General features: G+C 44.8%; 1 protein-coding gene across 5 annotated transcripts in view; it reads right to left on the reverse strand.

Annotated features, from left to right (window-relative positions):
- Positions 1–18,285, reverse strand: part of sorcs2 (sortilin-related VPS10 domain containing receptor 2) — a 283,675-nt gene extending 265,390 nt beyond the window's left edge. For all 5 annotated transcript variants that reach the window (XM_041964688.1, XM_041964687.1, XM_041964686.1 and 2 more), the window contains exon 1: positions 17,851–18,285. In XM_041964688.1, coding sequence (XP_041820622.1) covers positions 17,851–18,204 — 354 coding nt within the window. In that variant the 5' untranslated portion in view covers positions 18,205–18,285. The remainder of the gene's footprint in view (positions 1–17,850) is intronic.
- Between the last annotated feature and the right edge of the window lie 2,216 nt (positions 18,286–20,501).

A 20,501-nucleotide genomic window follows, 5' to 3' on the forward strand; every position in this document is an offset into this window, starting at 1 on the left:
GAGCATGGACGACAAAGGAAATGATGGCATCCTTTGTGTAAAAGACAGAGGAGGATGAATTCAAGAGGCTCTTAGCACGAGGGCTGATGACAGGCATGATACTGAAGTTTTGGGGTGTTACTCTACAGAGGCCCACAAGTGGTCTGTAAATGTGACAGTGGAGAGAGGGCCACGGCATTCAAACAGGCAGGAATACTGATAAACACAGCGCGCACACACACACACACACACACACACAGCAGGTTGTAATCGCGCCAACATGTGCGCGCAGCATGCTCTGAAGTCACACACAAACAGGCAGCCGCCGGTGACCTGCTGCGAGTGTGTGATTGTGGCTCTCTGGGGTTCCGCTTCGGCCTGTCATCGCGTACAGTAGGTGCGTCTCCTTCCTGCGTATGGCCGAGTGTGACGGCGTGCGCGTGTCCCAGCGTCGCCGTCCTGCGCTCGCCCACCGCCGCCGCAGAGGATTAGCCGCCGCGCATGCTGGGGGCCACATCGCAGCCAATCACGTATTCATGGGAAATTCAATTTCTCCGACACACTGGGATGATTTGCACCCTGACACGGGGCTCTATCTCGCCCGGCGAATTGTGTCTCAAATTGAAAAAGCAAGCAGAGAACGTCTTTCACAATGGTGCCCGAGCAAGGCAAACTATAGGAGTGCGAGGCGGAGCGGCGGTGGGAAAAAATAGTTAATGTGCGAGTATTTCCACTCTACAGTGGAGCGAGACAGCCCTGACTTATTTGTTATACCCTTCCCTGTGGCGTGAGGGAAATTCATCTGCATATCAATACTATTGTTCAACCCCAACCATTAACTCTTTCTGTGCAGCTGCTGACAACACGAAGGCATTCCGCTTGCATTTTCGCCACCCTCTCCCTTCTCTACTCCGCTCCCCATTCCAGTCCTTAAACAGATGTTTTCCCAACCCCCACTATCACACAGTGATGAGGATTTGTGGCAGGTGTTCACCCCCTTTCAGCATCATTGACATCATGCATCTCGTCCCCAGATCCATCTAAAGATGATCCCGTCTGCCAGGCAAATAAGGAATTGTCATGGTAGTAATGGAGGCGATACCATTGGGACACACATGTGGCGCAGGTGCCAACGAGCTAATTGAAGCCAATCAGCATTTCACACAGCAAGCGTCACCCGCATAATAAGGTCGCTCCCTCCTAAATTCCCCACGGTGCTTTGCTTATTTTCCTGCGCTCGGTTTTTACTCTTTCCAGCCGTGGTGGCCTGAATACGCAAACGATGCCGCCGTGTTTAACGATGCACGCTCGGTGTGCAGCTGGGTCGCAGGTGAAACAGGAAGAGGCGTGTGATGGGAGTTCAGGAGAGAGTCCGGTTCCACTTCCTGTCGAGATGGATTTCGGCCCCAGGTAAGGCTTCTCGTGACGGAGTGCGAAATCAGACGAGAGCATCAGGAAGTGCTGAGATTCTCCTCACAAAGGAAAAGATAGAAACTGAGGAGCCTTGAAGATGGAGATATTTCCAGAGAGATAATCCCCTCTCCGGGTGGGAGATTTTGTAGAGGGGAACCTTTTCATCATGCTTCATTTTGCCACTTTATCCTCTCTCTACCCGGCAGCAGGCCTGATGATTTTCTTTTTTATCTTGACTGTTTCCTAAGGTTAGAAACACACACGCTGTAAGAAGATTTTAGCCCTAATTTAGTCATTCCAAAAGGCATAACAGTAGAAACAACAGGGACGCCACCGTAAACACGACACGCTGCGGATGTGCTGACGCAGCATGCGAAAGGTAGCACATTTGATTTTTTTTGTCAGACAGTTTGCTGAACGAATAACACGTCTGAAAGGCAAACAGAAATCACAGCATTCGACAGACTTATCCGCCTATTAAGTTGTTTGTCTGCAAACCTTGACTCAAGATCCCTGCTGTCAGCCTCCAGCTATAACTTATTAATTAGAATGGGAAATCTGTTGAAAACATTCCACATGGCAGCATTTCTCCAAGGTGCCTCGCTTCTCAGATTTGGTGAGAGCGTCCACTGCTGAGCGTGATTAATTCAAGAGACCTTAGAGGAGCCGCGCAGCTCACGCTAAGACGACAGACCCGCTCGTATAATTATCCACCGTGTTTACACATGAGCAGACTTTGTGCACACTTTCCACAGCGACCAAAAGTCCCCAATCCTTTTTAAAAATGCAGCGGGCGTCGTCCATTCAGGACCGGTGCTCCTCGCCGATGAGCCACAGCCTAGCTCTTTGTAGTTGAAGCAGCGCTAATGAGAATGAGGTCATGGGGATTTTGGCAGCCATTGTGACGGATGTGGAGAGAGACACAAGCCAGAACCATAACAACCCTTTTCTACGAGACACATACTCCCCACCCAATGTGTCAAAACATGCTGAGTGTTGGGCCAGTGGCGGCAGCTGACTGGGAAATAAGGGCAGCTTCTTGGCAACTGGCAGCCATGTTGGAGTCCAGTTCCAGTAAAAGGATTTACGAGGAGAAGAGGAAGAAAGGAGGGGGGGAAAGTTCAATTTATCTTCTCCGTCCCACAATCAAAAGCCCAACTGAGCAACCCAAACCTATGCAGGGATGAAGCACGCAAACGCACTCAAAAGTAGCCTCAAAGAGTACTTTTCATTTACACCAATCAGACATCGTGTTCTTTTGCTTCTGAATGGCCGGTGACTGACTGTCTTTCACTGGCTGGAGAAACGGAGAGGGAGGACCGGACAGAGAAAGGGGCTGTGAGAAAGATGAGGTTTAGCAGGGGAGGAAGCGGTGGAATGGGTTTAACAAGGCTGTAACACTGCAGAAAAGAATGTCCTCCTTCCATGGGCCACTGGAATGGGACTAACAGGGACAGACACGGTGACACGGCAACATACAGTCCCTGCATAGACATCGAGGAGGAGGGGGGGTACGGTGTCATGTTTCATCAACTGGGATACAGTTTTCATCAGTTGTGTACTAAACAAGTTCCTGTTCTGATTTTACTCAGACTGAGCTGCGTTTCTCGGTGTGCAGGCCTCTGGGTGCAGAAACAGGGTCAGGTCCAACAGTGTCCAAATATCTTACAGATGATGTCATTGAAAAAGCTGCATTTTTTTTATCCTCAGAGAAAGACATACTGTAAAATCTACAGCTTAGTTCCTGGTGATGGAGCAGACTCTGTGCACCACTTAGGGCTTCTGTTAAAGAAACAGGTCTAACAACTGTAAACGTCAAAGACAACTTCGCAGCAGCCTCACAAAGCCAGCGCACAAATGGTGCTTCACTCACTGCAGTCTGGTTCAATGGGCTTATGGGTAATGTTCTCTTTCAATGACACGTGGCAACCGTGACAACATCAACCTTTCTTGAAGTGAATGGATAAATGTAAAAGTACATAAAGTATCCAGGGTATATGTACCTTTAACAAGAGCACGAATCTGATTATTTGTAGGTTCAAACTACACCGAGAAGTCTGGGCTCAACCTAGGCTAAACTTGAATGAAAGACTAGACTAGTCTAGACTGCCTAGATTATATATTGGCTCAAGAGCATTTCAATGAGTATGTTTTAATGGAGGCACCTAAACATTAAAATGATGTGGAAACAACAATTACATGGAAGCTAGACATCTGGTCCAATTGAGAAAACAATACTAACTTCAGGTCCACTTTGAAGCTTTTTCAGGGGCTTTCGACTTCATTACATGGTCTTCTTCATCATTCAGTCATCACTCATACTATTGTGAAGGTCATGAACGCCGCATGGACAAGTCTTCGTAATGCGAGTGCAGAGATAAGCTCGATTATTCCTCTGGCTAACAACACAACCTCCAAAAAATATCAAGTGGGCTCCTGGTCCAGGAGGGGGTTTTGAGGGAGGCTTCCTTAAAGGGTTTAGAGGCAATTCAGGAAAGCAACATCATCTCCTTCATCATATTTGCAGAGGGTTGACATTTACGACCGGACATCTGATTTTTATTGGCCTCATATATTCGTATAAACTTGCTTTGACTGATTTGATGAGTCATCCCGCTGAGCTGTACGATCCCGTGCATTACATCACAAAGACCTTGACATACAGAAACATGTCCAACAATGACCCTCGATCATCCCACAAAACAACATGGACTTCTTAGCAAAAGCAGCTTTACAGATCTCTCCCAGAGAAAGAAAGAAACACAGCACTCCGGAAATGGGCTAGTGTTTTGCGCAGTGTTTGGCGTTAAGCTGTTTTTCAGAGGCAAATGAAAAGAAAAGGATGATAATGAAAAAGGGGATTAACCACATAAAGAGAGGAGAGAACCAGTTGGGCCTGTTGTTGAATACACACAATAAATTAAAAAAAAGGGCAAACAAGCTTTCCTCTGCTGGCCTCTATTGCCCTGCTGGAGTGTTGTTCACCTCAGCACGCCAGCTCTGAACCTCTACGGGGTTTGCTGCGTTTGTGTGTGTGTGTGTGTGTGTGTGTGGATTGGGCACTGGGGTCTTCCAAATGACATATTTGCATACAAACAGCCGGTCCAAATTCAGAAGGGGAAAGGAAGGGAGAAAGAAACAGGGGAGTATGGCGAGCGTGAAAGTGTGTGTGCACACGTATGTATGTGTGTTTCCTCTAAAGGGAAGCGTTGGGAAGGGGGTTGTTTGTCCTCCCCTGGTGCTGAGGGGCTTTCGATATAAGCAGAGTGGAGAATCTCATTACCTGAGTGATGCACTGCCTGTGTTTACACGCGTTATTCCAAAGAGGTTTTGACGCTCCTTCATTCCTCTCTCTCTCTATCTCTATCTCTCAGAAAAAAAAAAGTTCCAATAGCAATAACAAACCAACTGGCTCAGCCACGGAGGAGGCTGAGGGATCAAATGGCTCTTTCCCAGGGCAGGGCTGTCGCAGGCAGGATGCTTTGGTAGAATTACTTCACTGAAATATGACCACCGACGGTAGCACTTGAGGAGACACGTGAACAATGATGAGGTGGGACCGGGGGGAGACCATGAAGTGTGAGTTCCAGTGCGAGCACTCTGGACCGTCATGAGATGGCCGAGAGGCAGCAAAAGAAAAGAGCCACGTCAACAAACTGACTCATCACACATTACAGTTAGCCACCATGAGTTAACTGTCAGACTGGGATATCCCTACAGCTGCCATGATTTGATACAGATATCTATGGTGTGCAGAGGATGACTTTGTCGATGCTCTGACTATCTGACCATCAGGTCACAGTTTCAGTTTGTCCATTTCTTTGGTTTGTGACCAAAATTCCCTTTATCCTCAGCTGTAGTTTGCGTTTTGTGCCAATTAGCTAATGTTAGCATGCTAACACACTTAACTAACAGGGTGAACACAGTAATCCACATGTTAGCACTGCCACTGTGAGCCCATTAGCGTGCTGATATTAGCATTTCAGTGAAAGCACCGCCGTGTCTAAGTGCAGCCTCACATAGCCGCCCGTGTGGTCGTAGACACTCGGTCTTGTTAAACGAAAACGAAAGTCTACTTCAGGCAATAAACTCGACTCCGCTACTACTCTCACATGACGCACTCTTTTAACTGCGGCATATATCAGACGAGCCCTCCGCTCACTCTTTCGCTAGCGTGCCTGCTGCCACGGCACTAACCTCCGAGCCTCGGAGCTCAAAACCCGGACAACAAATATCAACTTTGAGCATATCCTGCACTCATAATGATCCATTGCATGTCAGCTGGCTGACAGAAATTAATTTCTGCCGCTTCTGCCCCCACCCTTGACTCGAACCTGGAGATGCTGCAGTTCCATAGAGGCACTCTGCACCTCTGCTCTTTTTAAGCATCATTATTTGGTCTATCTGGTGGAGTGGGGGCATGTAATGATAAGTGGCAGCATTATTTCAACAGAAGAAAAAGCAGGTCTTTTTTGAAAAATCTGCTTTTTTTTTGCAATAATTTTCCTATTTTTCACACTTCTCACACGTTTTCTTTCATGCATAAATTGATCATTGTACTAAGAGGCTTGCAAAAACATTTCTCTTGATTTATCTGTTACACTGTTCTCAGCTCATTCTTTCACACAATCTACAAGTTCTATTCTACCACAAAGATTTGATCTCATCTCATCTTCCTGACGACTGCAAACCTGAAACGACTTCTATCTTTAGAGACTTATTCAAAAAAAAAAAAAAATCTGGTGCGTGAATTCATACCTGAGCAGCTCATATTCAAATTACTTATTTTAAAAAACGCATAATCACTCCTTTAGTTTGCATTTTCGTCTATTTTTAGCGTCCTAGCCGCTGCCTGTCACCTCGTCTTTGTACGCCGCCGTGTCTCTCCCTTTACGCCGCACAAGACTGAAATCACCTGACGCCGCTGTTGTGACAAGCAGCACTCCAAACAATAATTCAATTTGTCGCTGCTTTGAATCTTTATGCTCGCTCACAGGCACACGTCTCCTTTCAATCAGGCAAAAGCAAACCAGAGAGAGGAGGAGAGAGACACAGAGGGAGGGAGAAAGAGAAAAAGAAAGAGAGAGAGGGAGAGCTGGAGGTGGCGAACAGTCTGGGAGCCCGGCAGAGCATGTTACATTGTTGCCAGCATCAGATCACAGCGCGCGGCCTCGTCTTTTTCATGTAAAACAACCACTGTTTTTGACAGCACGTTTGTTAAAAACCACCCAAGGAACACGCAGAGTCGAGATGAAAGAGGCCTCAGTGTACAGTTATTGCTTTTGCTTTCTTTCCCCCTCTTTCCTTTTTCTGCTCTCCCACACACTCGCCACCCCTCCCCTGATACTCCGGTGCTCTAATTGCTATCAACATGAGTCACAAACATTCTTAGAGCAGAATTATTACTGGCAAGCTTCACGTCCATCAACACATGCTAATTCCCATTTTACTGCTCCGAGTCGCCTTGTGTGTGCGTAGGTGTGTGTAGGTGTGTGTGAGGTTGGCACAGCCACCGAACACGTCATTCCCAGTAGAACTTGGGTGGTGGAGGTGCCTTTGAACTGCAGACAGGGCAGGGTTTAAGTCTGGGTTTGTGCTCCAAGACAAACTTCAGCCAAATGGGAACATAGGATCGCTGCAGCTTTTAAAGAACAGGGCTCTGTAACTAACCAAAACAGAGTTCTCGAGCATTAAACCAAAGCAGAATCCTTCACAGTTCTATGACAACTGCTAGAAAAGTTGCTAAAAGTCTTTAGCATCACGCACAAATGGATCCTTCATTATGATAAAAAGAGTATATGTTCTGATATCATGAGCATATAAACTGTCATGCAACCACTTTGTTTGTTTACGGTGTATTTTTGTATTTGCCTCAGATATTCATAACCAAGGACATGCACAATGTCTCCTGTATCTGTATCCATTTCTCTGTGTGGAAGGCTTCACGCTGTTGTTGTGCAATTGGCTTAAGACGAAAACTGAAAATACGCAGGTCCCTGGTGAGAGGTGCGGTTTAGATGAGGGGGTTTGATAGAAAGTGGGGACGGCTTAGTGCCAAGGGAAGAAGATCCAATCTCTAAATGTGTTGCTGCGAAGGTGAAATACTGGAGAAACCCTGCTGGGCCACATTTCACAACTCTCTGAGGGGCTCTATAGGGAGAGCTTTCCCACTACTCCTATAGTAGCTGGAGGCAGGCATGCACACATCTCACACCACCCCCTCTCCCACACATAACACATACAAAGGAAACACTGCGAGCCTGTATATATCTACATTTCATTATTGTCAGGTGAAAACTTCTCAACTTCAGTCTTTGGCACTTTTATGAACAAGACAAAACATTTACATCCAAAAACATGAAAATATGACAGAGGCGGAGATAACAAATAACAGATACTGCCACAAGTGGAAATGTCAAAAGGTACTGTCCTCAGCAGCATGAACATACTTTTTATTTAATGGCAATTTGCTTGTTGGATTTTGAGATATTCTGTGAGCAGACTTGACACTTTGGCCTAAGGTTGGCTATCCTCTGCAGAGCAGGAATATGGTTGGGTAATTTCATGGCAATCTGGCCATTAGATATTATGAAGGATAATTTTTGTCTGCAAGTGGTACCCAAAGAAAGGTCACTGAGTCACCGAATGTATTAGGAAATCATCCTGTGGGGACGAGAAATCCACATCCTAAATTTCAAGTAAATCTGGCCAGTGCTTGTCAAGATGTCTTACTCTTGGTTAGATGGACACCAGACAGACCAACGGGGAGATCATCAATAATAGAAAACTAAAATTATAGGATAAATGCAAAAATGCATGAAGGTCAGCCAAAAAAAAGCAAAGTTCATGTCCTTCGCTGGCTGAAAAATTGACTTCTGGAAATACAAGGATTTCACCAGACAATCTCAATGTGGCTGGCATACATTCATGCCAGAGCCGTGTATTAAATATGCAGGACCTAGGAGAAGTGAGAGGCGAGGGCCCACTCTGAATTCAGATCAGGAACCAAACCACTGGAAGACCCCAACAGGATTCCAGTGTGGGTTGCCAGGGCAACATGAGCAGGAACTTTCAACCATGGCAGCCGAACTGCAGAAGACGAAGAGGAGAGCGCACAACAACAAGGGACGGGGGGTGGGGGGGCGGGGTATCTGTTTACAGGACAGGACTGGAGAAACAATGAACGCATGCTGGGTACACTTCAGCACCAGAACAAAACAAAGAAAGTTTGGAGAACGTCTGGGATGTTCCAGCAGATGATAAAGATGAAGCTTGTGGGCCACAGCCTGCCAAGTGCTTGCTTTGGCTGTCGCTTGGTAACCAGTAACCCTCCGGCTCTATCACACACACACAAACAAGCATACACAAAGACGCACAAGTGAATATACGGAGTAATTTTGCATTTATGGGTTTTCACCTTGCCACGCCGAGAGCACGGGCGAGGAAGCAGAGAAAAAAAGAAGGTAGCTGGTTAGCGGTGGAACACACACACACACACACATGCACATCTTCCTCATACACACACACACACACATCTTCCTCATACACATGCAGCACTGCAGGAACAAACAGACAAGAATCTCTCAGCACCGCTGCCAGCAGGCCTCGAAACAACCTGTAAGACAAACGTGTCTTGATGCTTTTATTTAGCTGCCGGGCAGCCAGCATCCACCTGGCATCATTAAACACTTAATTAGACAGCAACACTACAGTAGCGTACCGCTCCACGCATTTTACAAGGTCTCGTTAGCAAGGCAACCATGGCATCGAAGGCGACAAACGCCACCTACCACCAAGTGACAAAGAGCGGCCCGGTGCCAACGCCGAGGCCAAAATAAGAGAAAGGCCTTGGATGAAGATCTTATGGACGGATAAACTCGATCATCCACAGTGCTTTTGTGTTTCAGACAATTAACTCGCTATTGCCTGTGTCAACACAGCCAACAGATCAGGCACAGATATACGCGTGTCTCGCTTCGCAGTCAGGGCTATCAGCGTTCTGCCGTGCCAGGTAGCCTGATTAGATTTCACTGCTACGGGTTTTGGGAGCTGAGACAGACGTTTTGATTTGATTCAGACATTTTATGCCTGCATATGTTTCAATCTGACCATTGTAAAGGCTAGAATGTCAAGAAAATAACAAAGATCACTTTTCACTCGCTTCTGGAAAGCTACTTAGACCATAATGAAACAAAAAAATCTCAATTGATACTAATGTAATGTAATTTAATGCAATTCCTTGGTTAGCAGAGCATTAATGGTGGGAGAGGCAGGTTTGACCTCTCTGTAGCTCTTCAAAAAAAGTAAAATCATGGCAGGAAAGTAGTCAATCATACAGTAAAGTAGTTTTCTACAGAAAACACTCACCCACTCTAGGCTTGAATGGTGGCTCTAAAAGCTTTGTAACGTGTTCCCTTGCCAAGGCTTTAGCTGACTTGGATTCACAACAGTTACAACCGGATACCCAGTGTCATGGTGGAAAAGAAAACACGAAAATGTCAAAAGACACTACTCAAACCAGTCTGTCTATATGCTCAGTACGGTTCACAGTCATGTTTTTGTCCAAATATGGCTACACTTCACAACCTGTGTTTGTGGCTAGCATGGTTAGCAGAGAAGCCAGTGTGCTTCAGGAGCCATTGTTGTGACAATGCTACATTCATACGAGCGTAGCTAGTATGTACAGTAGTTTATGTACAGTGTTCATATAATACAAAGTAAATAGTATTCAATGAAAAGCGTATCTAACTAAAAATGACATACATAAAACTATTTCACAGATTAGCTACACTTTGTAGCACCTTCCATGTACTTAAAACTAGCTCGCCCAAAAAAGTAGTGTAGCAAATTAGCTTAAGTTAACTGCCTTATTTCCAACATTAATATTCTCCTGAGCACAAAATATGGAGCCATTCATCAACAGAGAAACATATTTATATGGAGTATACACTTTCTCACCCAAACAGAGCACATGAATAGTCTAAGAGCAGCTCCCCTTTCTTGTGTGCTATGTCAGGTGTAGCTAGCTCTCACACAGCAGTGCTACAACGGCTAGTGCTTCCTACTGGCAATAAATGAGAAGATGTCATTTATTGCTGCAATGGGTACACACATTTAAAATAACATTCACCATAATTAAAAACTGTAGTGTAACGTAACATAACGTAACATAATGTGGCCACAACCAAATAATGAGCACCTTACAAAACAACCAGATAACCCAAACTAGTTCTGTTTATTATGTTAATCCATAGAAATTCAATGTCCAGGGTGCCACAAAAGCTAACCACGCTAATATTTTTAAATATGGCAAAATATATGATAAGAGTTTAAAACATACTCTGCATACAGATGGCTAATGCTGCAGGAGTGGTGATGTTTTGATAATACAAAAAAAAAAGGTTTTATGGTGGAGTGCTCCTTTAACTGGAAAATACGCATTTTCCAACATCAGCTTGACATAACAATCACAGCAATGCATCTTTCAAACCTTCATAGTGGCATAATTGATGGCAGGCATCAATCATCCATGAGTGGAAACCAGGATCCGTCTGATGTTGCGGAAAGACACTCAAATGTGCTTAGATGTGTCCTGACGGCCATGTTGGATGGCAAGCCTGCTGTAGTGGTGCTGCACTATGTAATTTGCAGGATTCGCGCTAAAAAGAGACAGGGGAGAACCAAGCAAACAAGTCTGATGATTTACAGTGTGGGTTTTGGAGTGTCTTTTTAACCAGGATGAACGAGGACAGACAAGATAAATGACGAGACAGGCTCCCCTCACATGTGCAAACAATTTTCCACAGCAGAACAACCAGGGGCCAAATGAACTGTCTGCTCAGTATGTGAAGCGTGAACAAATGCCTTTCACATTAAGTCAGGACCCTGGAGACCTAGATAGTGTGCGTGTGCATGTGCAAGTGTGACTGCAGAGAGAGAGAGCATGGCTTTGTATAGTTACAGCTTATATGCGTATGTACACACCTGCATGAGCTACGATTTCCCATGCAAATAAAGGCAAGCACCTTATTATAAAAAATTATGGTTCCCTCTAAATACTCAATCTAAATTCAACCAATGCCATTTTGGATTAGATGTATGCCGCAGGTGGATAATCCTTTGACCTAATTGGCTAAAGCAATGCTTGTGATCCGAAGGTGGTGTTGGCGAGGTAACCTGAAGGGATGCGGAAAAGATGAGGGTAACAAGTGGTATCACCTAATATTCTTTACAGATAGAATGTGAAATTAACTGTAAAGAGCCTTCAACCCAACGCCATGAATAGAACAAGAGGAAGAGAAAGCATAGAATGAGGAACGGCGAAGACAAATCTGTTCATACTGATGATGTCAGCTGACAACAATAACAAGGACAAAGTTCATTAAAAAACATTCATTATAGAGGCTGGAACGAACTGCTGCTTAAGTGCGGCACAGTCAGGCAGCATTGCGGAGCATCGCGTAATTTGATATGTGTCAGTTCACACCTGCTGCACACATATACAGAGGGATTAAAGACAATAGGTAGTCGAGACAAGGACAAGACAACAAGAAGTGGCGCAGGTGTTTGGTGCGTCAGATGCAGCTGGAGCGTGGTGCCCTTCACCATCTCGAAACTCAAAATCAAAAGCAGAGAGAAACTCTTATAAAATGTACTTTTCACCCGATGGATGCAATGTCAGCCAGTCAGTCTTTGATTCTGACTGAAACAACGACCGAATGGATTCATGGTCCCCACAGGATGACCTGCAACACTGACATTCCCACCAGCCTCAACGAATGTGAGCTTTGCATTTAGTGCTTATTAGAATAGGCTAGCATGCTGATCCAATCACACCTGCTAAAAGCCAGCATGTCAACATTGTCGCTGTGAGCCTGTTAGCACGCTGCCATTAGCAACGACCCTGAGCACAGTCTCACAGAGCAGCTATTGTTGCTACAGCCTTAAGGGCGAGACACACCAGCATCATCGCAGGTTTATGTGAGCCAGCTTGTCGAGATGCACCGCTGTCTGATTCCAAACCATCAATCTGCATCAGCTCGGGAGAAAAGCAGCAATTTATCACATTTGCTCTGTCAGCTGTGTGGTGCACACATCAAATGATACACAGCCGCTGATGTGTGTTGCGCTTTAGTGGTGTTATTCACTGAATATTAAGACTGACTGACATGACTCACCATATTATTTCAGTATTACAGTCTTTATCTTTGGTCCTGATAGGCTGTATGGTTATACAGGATGTTCAGGCTCTTGTCTCCCAGCCAGGTCATATCAACTGATGCTTATACATACAACAGATGAGGTGATTATCACATACTTTTATGCTGTTTTTATATTTTAAATCCTTGAACATCCACAAGTCCATAAACTCAGCGTTCTTCTACTTTCATTTATTCCCACCCAGGAGGGCTCTTAAACGAGGAAGTGGCAGGAATTACCCACAATTCCCCTTTGGGGGTGGAGGGTGGGATGAGAGTTTGGACTGTCAGCGCCCCTTTCGCCGCTCATTAATCACTTAGGCTACTGTGGGACAGGCCGCCAGGGATCAGCAACACACACATGCAAGCACACACGCTCGCAAATTTAAAAAAGGTGTGAGCGCAATACCGATGCATAATCTGTCCCTCCGTGAACCGATCAATACGCGCAAAATAGAGAAACCTTATTAAACGTTGAGGGCTGTTTCCCTGGCGATACGAATGCACATATTGGAGACACATGCACACTGTTCATCACCGCAGAGAGGAGACAGAAATAGAGGGAGAATGAGCACAGCTCAGAGTTCCCTGAGGCTGGTCAACAACTCAGAGAGAGGAGAGAGAGACAGGCACAAAGAGAGCACTTACAATGGTGGAGGCTCTCCTCATTCAGAAGTGTCATGTTATACAGCCTCATGTCCCTTCCCAGGACGTCTCCCGGGACTCACAAACGCCATATGCATGCATGTTCGTTTGTGTCTGCGACAGTGAAGGATGGTTTTGTTGGAAATAAAATGTGAATATCATGAAATGTCCTTAAACCTGTATCTTTACATCACTTGTAAATACTTGGCATGTTAAAGCCCCCTATATGTACAATATTATTCTGTATATATTATCTGATATGAATATTATTAGATATAAAATATAGACTATTTAGACTAACCCAGTGGAAATTGGTGAGTGTGTGTTGCTCCCATTCTTACCACTAGGAGTCACCAAAGTCAGACATTTTCAAATCCAATACATACTGTTGTAGTTTTTGAACTTCCAGTACACAAACACATTACGAATCATGCAGAGTGCTATTCAGTTTGTGAAAATAGTATATTTGTCGCACAAAATGACACCCTGATGATGTCATCAGGGTTAGTTGAAAAAGCGTGCATTACAAACTGGGATCATGAATCAGCGTCAAAGTTAATTAACGACCATGGAAATAGTGGTTTGGCAAAAAAAATGTTAATTCAAGCTTTCAAGCACATGTCATGGACTTCATAGGGTGATGCAGTTTGCGCAGTTGGCATGAAAAGCTAGTAAATGGACCCTGACTTAAAATTCCTTTTTTCAAACTGGGGTAATGGAGTTTGAAATATCATAGCCATTATAACGTTAACATTATAATAGCCATTTAACAGGGGAGAGGAGCAGCTGAAAAGCCACTATAAACTTGCATTATGGGAAATGTAGGAACCAGCATTCTTGGAGCTTGACCCATACAAGGGGCTAAAAGTCACGCTTATGGAAGTGCAACTAAATCCCTAAGCATAGCTTTAAGTCGTGTCATTGACCTGTAGGTTGAACGAGTGTCTGTTTTCACACTTTTCCTGAGAGATTCATGTACAATAACACTGGAAAGCCTCGACATGTACTGTTGCAAACATGAAATTCTCTGAGTGAACTGACAAAGAAAAGAACTACTGAAAGTCACAACAGAAACTTCAACCTCGATAAAAAAAAACATTGACTGAATTCAGGAGGTAGAATGGGGAACATTCAAGGAAATTTTGGTCATTTTCTCTTAGATATTTGGGAAAGTAGACCATATTCTTCTAAATAATAACAGCTGACAGTTGATTTTTGTTAAGAAAAAAAAAACTCAGTTTGAAATATGGTACCAATGACAGCAGGAGTAGGTTTAAGTCTTGAATTTCAGAATGGAGAAATGACTCAGCCCAGGGGGACGTGGGACTTCCTTCTGCCTGAAACTGAGTGATAAAACAAGCCTGCTACCTTTTTACCTCTTTGATATTTACTTCATGACAGATGGGCCATACATGCAGAGTTTACCACACACAATTACAGACACAAAATACCACAGATAATGAGATGGGTCATACAGAAAAATCTCTTCTTGTCGTCAGTTATTTTCTTAGAAATGCTCTGTTGGGCTCATGAACATTATCATGGCGCTGCGGCTGCGACCTTTGACCTCCTCAATATCATGTTTTAATGCTGCCGAAGAACTAGCACCTGAAGGGAAAGCAGGCATTTTACTGTTGCACTTAATGTATTTTGATCTAGATTCCACATCCACTTGCTTTTCAGTTTTCCTTGAATATCTGCATGCTCTTAGAATAAAACACCCCCTTACACACACATTACACACACACACACACACACACACACACACACACACACACACACACACACACACTTCACCAGCTTTATCTGCTCTTCAAGGACACCTCTGGAGGATGCCTGAGGGAAAGCTCTTTTATGCTCTAAGCCATCAATTGACCAATCAAGGCCTGCCAAAGTGACTGTTTCCACCGCTGCTACGGGGACAGAGGGGAATACACAAGAGCTGTTTTCGACAACAGCATTTTTACTATAAAACAAGATGAACAATTCAGCCTCTTGTCAAAACATTTGCAGCCCAGCAAGAGATGGAACTTGGCCAAACAAACACACATATTACGGTGATGTGATGATTAGCCTGAAAGTGAAATGTATGTTTTGAGGAAAAATTGCAATACTAAGGTGGTCTTTATCACAGCACTGATTACGCATCATCAAGACAGATGTGACAAGTGAGGTCCTCTGTGCTGCTGACCCTCTCAACAGCGGCTTACATTTGGAGCCTCAAAGACTCAAAACGAAATGATGAAACAAGAGGGGAGGCAGAGATTCATTTTACCCACCCATCAATCTGTGCACCGCTCATAAATGTCAGCCTTAGGGAAATTGAATGGCACCATTTGTCTGTGTTTATTAGGCTGGGATGAACTCGGTCTCAGTGACCTTTCAGAGTACATACCCATGCCAAGTTAACCGAGGATCAGTCAAACTCGGAGTTCCTATGACTGGCAGAGGCTGAGCGCTCGCATCCCTGCAGACTCATCACCTTGATTAAAGAAGAGAGGAGACGCAGACGTGGAAGTTCATCATGAGAGAGGCCGGAGCCCTCTGGGAGAATGTCAATTTTTTTTTATTACTTAAATGCCCAGTCTTAAATGCCAAAGTACGAGAATCCTGCAAGTCATTATTGAACTGTGGTGACTCGTCCTCAGAGACGGCATTGACCAGTTTGTTTGAGTGGATCAAGTGATCAACAGTCTTTTTTGCTGAACAAATCAACGCATCTTTGTCGATTCTTGTGTGATTATTTGGTCAAAATTGTAACAACCAAAAAAAATTGTATCTATTTTTCTGCCATTATAGCCCGCCCTGCATCAGTGTTCTCCAGTTGGCGGGAGTCTTTGGTAGGCTGCCTGTGTTGGCGGGCACTAAAAACTGTTGATAATATCACCACAATTGTTACAGCCACACAGGCAATTAACCAGCTGGGAGGATGATGTGGTTAGCTGCTGCTGAGGGTCATCTGTGGTCTGAGCACAGTCCACAGGACTCCGTACGTTGCTCTATGTCATGATTCAAATCAGAGTTACTGGAGGTTTTCTGAAAGTCTGGTCGTTTGCCATCACCACAACTGGCCTTTGTACATACTGTGCAAAGATTTCTGGCTACTGACATTCAACTTTTTCAAGTTCTTGGCATTTGGACCCACCAATTTGTGAAAGTGCCCAGACTTGCACGATACCTGCAAACGTTTACATTATCTACCAACCGATCCTTCATAAAACTCCAAAACCAATTGGAGCAAAACAGTTTTGCTGGCTGCTTCGCTTTCGTGTTGCTTCCTTTGCTTTTCCAGTGCTGCCTGCAGCCACTGCCAGTAAGACGGCCAATGTGTTACACTCACAAAAAGGCTGTGATTGCAAGTGATGTCCCCACCAGACACCGCCACCAATCCCCCCCAGCGTCTGTCAATATCCATCACAAAGACTGCTCTTGTTTACATAGCATAGCTGCTCTCACTTAACCCTGCCCTGAGGAAAAACTATAAATATATTCTAACTATTCATACAGTTATCTTCATGTCATCATACAATCATTTAGAAAATAATCACTTAAATATCGCTAAAATATTCCTGTTGGAGTATAGTCTAAGCGTTTGGTCACTTTAATGGATGGGTGCATCATCAGCTATGTTGTACTATTTTTGTCTCCGCTGACATCACTGTTCAATCCTAGTGGGGCTTATTTTTTGTGATATCAGAACATCTGGCTGAAATCTACTTTGGTGCCACTACTTATGCACACACGGGCGGTAAAGGCAGAAAAAGGAGGCTGCCACATCCAGTTTCACATGAGCCAAATTACGTTTCAACCCACAAATAAACAAGGCACTGCAAAATCCATGGACAAAAGAAAGACACACACACACAAAAAAAAAAACCTCCGTCAATATTTCAGTCATGGCTTCGTGTGAGTGAATCAAGCAGCGAGCTGTCTGTTTAGTGCGCGCTCCTTGTCTCCACACTGGCTCTGTGCGCTCACAGGCGCGTCCGCGACTCCCTCTAAATGTTATCATACACAGTCGCGTGAGTGGTTATTATTGTGGTTCCCAAAGTGGGGGTAGGGGACATTCCCCGGGTCACTAATTGAACATTTATGGGGTTGCACGAGTCAAATGAGACGTGTTCATCTTACTGTAATTTAATGTAAAGGGAGGTTGGAACAAAGGACATAGATATTGAGAAGTTTCAGTGTGAACACTATGATCCCCCGCGCAGCGCAGTGTCAACAGACAACAACAAGATGCTCGTGAGCATGGGCCACCATGTGATGTAATGGAAGTCTGGGGCGACATGGTGTGTATTTGTGGGCCCCCTGACATGAAATCATTTAAAAAGTCCTGCTCTTTCAACAAAGCCCGGTGTCTCACAACATCCACCGCGCGTCCAGCTGGACCACCTGGATGCGTAAAAACCACACCGCGCCTCCTCCTCTCCGGGAGCCGCGCGGCGTGCGTCTGCAGCGGCAGCCTCCTGCGAGAACAATAACTTGTTTCGCATGAGGTGCGCTGTGGCTGGAGTGATGGATGGTGGAAGGTGACAAAGAGGGGTGTAGTGGTGATGGTGTATGAACCAGCGGGTCGTGACGGGACGGGACGAGGAGGGGGTAGGCTACTTACGCTGCTGTTCTCTCCTGTCCAGTGAACCATCGCCTGGTTGTGCGTCGCATCCCCTTTGAGCACGAACGAACTGCTGAGCAGGGACATTTGTTTTTCCCGGGACAGTGCTCTCCTGAAGCGGGGTGAGCTCTCCGCGCCTACGGCGTCCTGGTCACCGTCCGTCGGTAAGCCCGGCGGGGAGCCTCCTTCTCCGCCGCCCATGTCAAACGTACGGTCCTCCCCGCCGCGCCGGTTTAAAGCCCCGCTGTCACAGCGCACGGGTCCCGGCAGTGGCATCCAGGCCGAGGCGGTCAACAGAAAGACGAAGAGGTGGGCAGGAACGGAGACCGGGTTTTCGGGGCGCAGAGATGCCATTCTTTGCGCCGTAGTAGCGCTGGTATCGCGGAGACTGATGGAGAGACTGCTGATGCTTGTGGAAGATAGATAGGTGTATACTGTAAGCCGAGAGAGAGGGAGAGTGAGGGAGAAGGAGGGAGGGAGGGAGGGGAAGTAGAGCGAAGGCAGCGAGTGGGAACAACGTGGACGCGTCTCCGTGCCAGGCGGGATCCACAGGACGGCGCAGCGGTGCCATCTGCCGTCCTGCAGCTGCAGCGCCCTGCGCCAGAACCGCCGGACTCAGTCCAGCCTCCTGAAGTGTCCCCACACCAGGAATTCATATGTTAAACACGACAAGTGACTTATTTCAAAGATGCGCTGTTAAAACACATTTTCACTTAAAGCGTATGTGAACGATTATTACTCTATGAGCGCCCACAGGAGCCTGGAGATTAACAGCGGGAAAAAGATGATTCTCAAAAGACTAATTAATTCTTGCACAACGCTTCATGCATTTCTTGCTGCAGAGCCCAACAGAGGAGCAAACACCAGTGACTGAAAAATGAGAACTAATGACTCACAGAGCAAAATGTGAGACTCTGTTAGGGTTTAGGTTTGATACTGAGTGTAATAAAAAGTTTTTTTTAAAAAAACCTTTTCTCTATAGAAAACCACCGAAGATAAAGGGTTGTTTGGACCAAGTATAAGTGTATTAATGTGGGGTTATTTACCTAATTAAAATATAGCATTGGTTGTTTGTTCCTGTATGTTAATTATATGTGTAGCCTTTTTTATGTCTTAGTTAATGATGTCATGTGTACATAATTTTAATTATGGATAGTAATAGGAAACATGACCATTTTAAGGTAAAACTGGAGCTTGTTGTGTCTAACAATGGGTCACAATAATAATAATTTTAAGTTTGGGTAGCTGAATCTGCAGTAATACAAAATTATAACAGGAACACACAGTCAAAACTGGTGCAGAATACAGTTAATCCAGCATTGTGTCTGTGTTACATTGACCCAAACTGGGTGTATTTTTTACCCAGTGTGACTGGTGTCGGGTTGCCAGTTTGAAGCCCAAACAACATAAGGAAACAACACTAGAGATACAGGAGGATCCGACAAAGAAGAGTAATTTGATTAAGCTTCTAGTCCGTATCTATTCACTACATGTCTCAGAGCTGGTAGAACAATGACCTCAGACCAGTCCTGAGGATAATTTGCAAATCTTACAGGTCAGCAGTTAATCATCTTTCAGGCAGTTGCCCCAAATTTCTCCCTGGGTTTGGGTTAGTTTCATCTTTCAAATAAAGCCCTGCATTTCTTTAATTAGAATTTTGCTCCCAATTTAAAAGATAAAAACAGATCAGATGTCCTACAGCGGTGGCAAACACTGCCAAACCACATTTGCATGCAGTCAGTCCACTCACTGCCTGTGATGGTGGCCAGCTGGCCAAGAGGTCAGAGTTCACATTAGGTAATAGCTCTCCTCTGTGTCCATCCTCCTATCCAATTATAGGTAGAGGCTGGATTAACCCCACGACTGGGTGGGTCAGGATTGGGGTCGGATGTCTCTTACCTCTTTACCTTTCCTGTGTGCTGACATTAAGCTGCGACCACAAAATCCCAGTGATGATTTTTGTATTCTATCATGTATATTATTAGTTTTACTGATCAGAAAGCGCAGTACATAAGAGACAGGGTTAACCTGCCTCACCAGTCAGTACCAGGGTTAGCTTGTAGGGTCTTTGACCATGACAAGCATTTGTATCAACAGCACTGTCCTTCACAGTCACAAGCATTGCCATGTGATGTGGGAATGGTTTAATAATACAAATAATGGAAAGTGGGCAAGTGCTCAGACCCTCGGTGGCTTCAGTAGGCCTTGGTTCACTGTGTGGCAGGTCATTTATGAATAATTTGATTGATATAAACTGAAATAAAAAAGGGGTTTAAGACGCCTCCTGCATCTGTGTCCAATATTGAGGTCCTGTTTTAGGGTTAGGGCCTCAGGTCAAAACCTACTTTGTAAACCAGTGATGTTTTAGTTGATATTGTGCTTAATTAGTGCACATTCAAATACATTTACAGTTAAATAACTAAGTTCAGAAACACAGGCACTCTATGGGGGCCCTTGACATGGTTTTTACCCTGGGGTCCTCCAGCAGATTATTCTGGCCCTGATTCTTGGGTTTAGCAGGAGAATTTCAATTGTATCTTGTGGGTTTTATCAATCAGTGTAATAAAGATTCAAATGTGGGTTAAACTAAATATGCTAACAAATATATATTTTTTATATATTAAATAGTTCAAGCTTTCACAACCAATGCA

The sequence above is a fragment of the Chelmon rostratus genome, chromosome 23 (assembly GCF_017976325.1).
Source record: "Chelmon rostratus isolate fCheRos1 chromosome 23, fCheRos1.pri, whole genome shotgun sequence".
NCBI lineage: Eukaryota > Metazoa > Chordata > Actinopteri > Chaetodontiformes > Chaetodontidae > Chelmon > Chelmon rostratus.